At 45.7% G+C, this 5,370-nt stretch overlaps 1 protein-coding gene across 1 annotated transcript; it reads left to right on the forward strand.

Moving 5' to 3' along the window:
• The first annotated feature begins 38 nt into the window (after nt 1-38).
• ARPC5 (actin related protein 2/3 complex subunit 5) lies at nt 39-4,278 on the forward strand. Its single transcript, XM_009642658.2, has 3 exons — nt 39-508; nt 2,315-2,491; nt 3,013-4,278. The coding sequence occupies exons 1-3, from the start codon at nt 443-445 to the stop codon at nt 3,073-3,075; spliced, it is 306 nt and encodes a 101-aa protein (XP_009640953.1). The 5' UTR covers nt 39-442; the 3' UTR covers nt 3,076-4,278.
• The last annotated feature ends 1,092 nt before the right edge of the window (nt 4,279-5,370 follow it).

Raw genomic sequence — 5,370 nt, forward strand, 5'->3', positions numbered from 1 at the left:
AAGTAGTGGTCTCAGTGTTTGACCATAACAGGAGGAAGGGGGTTTCCTGTGGCAGAAGGGAGAGCTCCGCGTGCCGGCTGCTCCTGCCAGCTTCCCCGGCCGGCTGGTGGAGCAGCTCTTCCCCCTCGCCGCTGCTGAGTTGCTGTCCCAGCAGCTGTTGGAGGTGGAGGTGCTGAGCTGAGGCCTGTTCTCGAGGGCTACAAATTGCCGAGGTGACGGAGAATAATTTGTTTTACTTGGATCCTCCTTCAGTGAAGGGCCTAAGAAGTATTTATTCTCCGATGTGTCATCAGTGCTATCTGTTGAGGGAATCGTGGCATCCGCTGAACCTTAAGTATTTTCTGTCATGCGCAAGCCAGCTACGAGTATCGCTGACCTGGAGCTGGTTCTGTTGCTTTCCAAATACTTGGTGCCTGGTCCTTAACCATCTGGCACAGGGAACATGATGGCTGCACTACAGGCGGCTCTGAAGAACCCTCCCATCAACACAAAGAACCAGGCAGCAAAGGTGAAATAGTAACTAAGTTATTTGTGGGTTGCTCCTTAAAAATACTTTCCTGTTCCTATAACCCCTGCCCCACCAACCCTGCCCGGTGTGCTTTGAGGAAGCCAAGAAAGCTGGCTTTTAGGATATTCCCCGATGTCAAAACATCCGTGGCCTCTGCTGTCTTACTCGTGTTGAAAATACTGTAGCTCGGATGTCATCCGCCCACAGGCCTTTAACTTGGTGATGGATCAGGTTTTGTGTGTTCTCGTACATGCCTTGGCTGTACATGGTGCACCCTGGCTAACTCCACCCATCACCAGGTGCCCGTGCTTGATCCAGACCTGGCAGCACATAGATGTGGTCGGTGCTGAACCATCAAGGAACCACAACTGCAGTAGTCACCTCTGACTGAGGAAGCTCTGCTAGCACAGCCCGACTGTGAACCTACAAAAAAGGAAGAACTGATGGTTATCACATCCAATCAAAACAAAGCCGTTAAAACCTCAGAGCATGCAAGCACTCCCCCTGTGACCGAATATAGGAACCTGCTGCGTGCATGGATTTCTGAATCTCCCCGGACTAAACCTTGAATGGCTGGTGATTGCAATGGTGAGAGGAACAGGCAGATAAAGCGTGGATCTGCCCAGATGGTGGGCGCCTGCAAAGGTCTGTTCTTCCTGCTTGAGGAGAGTCCCACGGGCACGTTTCTGTGCTGCTCACCAGGCCACCGGTGGAGATTTTTTCACTTAGCCCCAGCCCTTTCCCAAGGGTTTTCACAGGGTTTTGAGATGCAGCTGTTTGTCACGGATAGTGCTGTATAAAAGACTGAACAGCTTTGTCCTCACATCAATGATTTGTTTCCATTAGAGTCGTATCGATGTATTTAAGAATACACTTTGAAGGCAGTGGAATTGAAGAGGGCAGAGTGACTGAATTTTAATGTTTGGCTTCATTTTTAGTTGATCTCATGGAACTTTTATGTTTTTACTTAGAGTTCTTCATGTGAGGTCTCGCTAAGCCAAGCAGCTATAGGATATTAAATAGAACAAGAAAACCGACACCCATAATTTCTGAAGAAGGAAGGTGCTTGAACTATTTGTATAATGGAATTATTCAAAAGTCCAACAAAGCCGAGACCTTTTTCATTTCTCCTCCCTCAGTTAGTGATGGATGAACAGGAAGAACTGCTTTTTGCTGATTACATGGCTAATCTGCTGCTGTAATCATGCCACACACATTCCTGGGCCTGAAATGACATCCAGATCAACTTGCAAATGGTTATTAACACAGAATATTAATGCTGCCAGTTTGCAATCCTGTGCGCCTGGGACAGAAGTTGACTCTATTGAAAATACGTGGTTTCCAGCAGTCACCTCTTCCAGGCTGGCCAATAGCATTTCCATGGAATAGAACAGTTGTATGTCATTAGAGAGTATAGAAGCATGGAAAAGGCTCTGGTGACAAGGGAGGCCAGTCAAGTACTTAATTCTTATAATTCTTTTGGAATTTGCCAGACCTTGAGTTCCTATTTATTTAGCTTAATTTACTATTTAGCTGTGATTTAATAGGTGGAGAATTGCAAACACAGGCAGAGAGGCAGAAAACCTAGAGGAGGACAAACTCATTGAGCGCTTTTGTGCTGTTTATCATTGGGAAGACATGTCTGTTAATACATCATTATCACAAGCTTTGTGCACAAACTGCCCTATTCAAGAGATTTTAAAATTGTTTAAAAAAAAACTAGGTTAGTTTGTTGGAGAGATGATTAATATTTGACGTACCTTGTACAAGAGTGAATGTATCTCCGCCTGCCTTATTTGTCGACAGGATCGTGCAGAAAGTATTGTCCTGAAGGTCCTCATCTCTTTCAAAGCCAACGATATTGAGAAGGCGGTGCAGTCGCTGGACAAGAACGGTGTCGACCTGCTAATGAAGTACATCTACAAAGGCTTTGAGAGCCCCTCTGATAACAGCAGCGCTGTGCTGCTGCAGTGGCACGAGAAGGTGCGTTTATAGGGCGTGCTCTTGCCTGGGTTATCTATGGTAGCAGGTTCTCTGGTCCAAGGCATGTCCAAGGCATGCTCACCGAGCCTGGTAAGAACTGCCTTTCTGTCTGATAAAACTGAAATGCCCAATTTCACGCTGTCAGGAGGGTACGGTCCTGTGAGCTCTTATGCCTACTTCTGACTCCTTTGGTGAAGATTCTACAGTTAAAATTTCGGTTTATGTTAGACAGAGGCAAACAAAATGGTTCAATCCAGCAATTCAAGTGGATGGAAGTAGAATATCCTTCCTACAGGGAAGCAAACTTGGAACTCAGTTATGCAGTGAAATAAAAGCTTATTAAATAGCTGTCTTTAAAGCGACTGCGGTTATCCTTCCCTGGCACCCGGAGTGCTAGTGTTTGCTCTTAATGTAAAGGGCAGAGATATGCTCATTTGAAATAGTCAGGAGACCTTTCCACTCAGTTGTTTCAACCCATGGCTACCTTGACCTGGTGTTAATTGCTGTTTCTCTCTTCTCAGGCCCTGGCTGCTGGAGGAGTAGGGTCCATTGTCCGTGTCTTGACTGCCAGGAAAACGGTTTAAATCCAGCAGCGAGTGGTTGTCTGCCATCCACGGCGTGGGAAATGCTGGTACAAAACCCAAACAACCAAATGCCATTGCTGCCCTGTGGGCAGCACCTGTCTCTCAGCTTGCCTTCTCGCTGCTTCTTTCATACCTGACAAATAATGCATATCATGATCTCTTTTTTTTGTTAAATTCTGGAAAATTATGAAGGTGCAATTTTATTTCTAACAGGAATATTTGGTACTTGCGAACATTTCAGTGACACGTATAGGGACATATAGAACTTCATGTTTAGGATGATTTGGATTTGTGTATAATTATGGCAGATCTGGACCTGACTTTCCGAGCAAATGCTGAGGGACGTAGGGCAATGTCTTAATTCTTTCGCTAGCCAAGTAGTGTTCTGATGCAAGATCTGTATTTGAGAAGTGAGGCAGCTATTAATATAGGTAACTGGACCATGTTTACTTTGGTCAGCCTCTGAACCTAGAGCCGTGAATAGGACAGAAAGCAAAGGCTCCCTTCTGACCCTGATTATCATTCCAGAGAGCTGAGTATTTTCCTTAACCTCACATCTCGTGGCCTGTTCAGGTTCCTTGTGATCAGTCAAATGCTGGGTCCACAGCAGGAAAGTCACAACAGGATGAAGTTGTCCATCGTGCAGTTTGGATGGTAGAATTTAACAGATTGGTGGTCCATTTATGCTGGAGCCCAGCCCAGTGAACTCTTTTAATTTGGGGGAGCAAAGATCCTGAAGAGAATTAAAACAAGCAGCTTTCACACACCAAATCACCTTTCAGCAACTTGAAAGTGATGTGATTTTGTCAAGCACAACAAAGTGGCTGCCTGGGGTAATCTCAGAAATGCATACTGGTATCCACGCCATCCTTGCACAGCTCCCGTGTTTTGTTTTCAAGATCTGTGGGGTTGTGAAGGATACCAGACCTTTTGCATTCCTGTTGGATTGTGCCACAGTGTGATAGCTAGTGGGCGAATCAGGTTCCAAAATTAAGAGGAGTACTTTAAAAATAATTAGGAAAGCCCAGGGTATCCCAGACCACAGATCACCATTGAAGGTTTAGGGCCAGACTGAAATACATGTGTTTTACATTCACCATTTTACTGCAGTTCAGTTGTGTGAAACTGTTGGGGAACTTGTGAAATCTTTGCTGTTTTTTGATATCTGCTTTTTTTGTAATTTAATAAAGATCAGACAATAAATCGTCACTGAATATTTACTCGGTGTCTGAAATGCCTTCAGTTAACTAACTGTTTTCAGCAGGCTGCTATTCAAGGGTGGACAAGAGTGAAAAAACAAGCCCTAAAACTCCTGCTCTCCATTATTTTTCTCAGTAGCTTGGCTTTCTAGCGCTTATTTGTACCTGTACGTAGTGCCGATACATGTGCAGCTTCATCCGACTAGAAAATCTGAGATTATTTCAGTGAGGTATTTCAACAAGAAGAAATGTTCCAAACCAGGACTACTAGAGCTGTCTCTGCCTATGCTAAAATTACAGCCAGGGAGCGAGATCATCCCAACTATTAGTGTTAGATGATTTCTCAAGAACAAAAGGAGGGTGGTTATGTGGAGCAAAACTCCTGATTTCACAGTTGGGCTTTTGTTTTGTCTCTCTGCCTGCCCCAACTCCAAGAGATGAGACCTTTAATCATTGGTTTTAATAATGAGGTAAGCATAGACACAGTCCTGGGCTTGTCCTGTGGATGGGATGATTGTGTGTGCCTCTGTCATCACTAATGGCACACATACTCAGCTTGGACTTCTGAAGGGTCTGAGCATACAGAAACCTGGCGTTGAGCACTCGGGCATCTGAAGGAAATCTCCTGTTCATTACCAAGTCATCGCTTTGGAAAGGCAGAGCTAATGCCTTCAGTCACCTCAAACCAAAGTGTTCCCCATGCGCCATGTTCACTCAGGAATCAGTAAGACAGTTTCAGCAATAACCTTTTTTCCTTCCATCCTACCTCCTCCATTTCCCCGGACAGTCCAAGACCCGTGCAGCCACAGCTGCCACGTGTTGCGGACATGTCCGAGCCGGGCAACAGAGCCCTCTCACCCCACCGCCTGCTTCCCAGCCAGGGCCACAGTGCCCCAAGTCCTCGGGGCCTCAACGCACACAAGAACCAGCGTGGTTACCCCTCAACCATTTGGTGCCCTCCCTACCTTCCATCCTAGGGTCCTTTTCCTTGTTTAATTTCTTCAGAAGAACAGAGGTGCAACAACAGGAGGCACTGGCCATGCAAAGTGGAAGATCTGGCCTCGCTGCAAAGACCACAAAAAACATCCAGGTTTTA

Source organism: Egretta garzetta, unplaced genomic scaffold (genome assembly GCF_000687185.1).
Source record: "Egretta garzetta isolate BGI_Z169 unplaced genomic scaffold, ASM68718v1 scaffold187, whole genome shotgun sequence".
Taxonomy (NCBI): domain Eukaryota; kingdom Metazoa; phylum Chordata; class Aves; order Pelecaniformes; family Ardeidae; genus Egretta; species Egretta garzetta.

Bases quoted from the DNA above. Each gene is read 5' to 3' on its own strand.
- ARPC5 (XM_009642658.2), top strand. From the start codon at position 443: ATGATGGCTGCACTACAGGCGGCTCTGAAGAACCCTCCCATCAACACA. The intron at 509-2,314 runs GTGAAATAGTAA...ATTTGTCGACAG, and splicing joins CAAAGAACCAGGCAGCAAAG to GATCGTGCAGAAAGTATTGT. The intron at 2,492-3,012 runs GTGCGTTTATAG...CTCTCTTCTCAG, and splicing joins TGCTGCAGTGGCACGAGAAG to GCCCTGGCTGCTGGAGGAGT.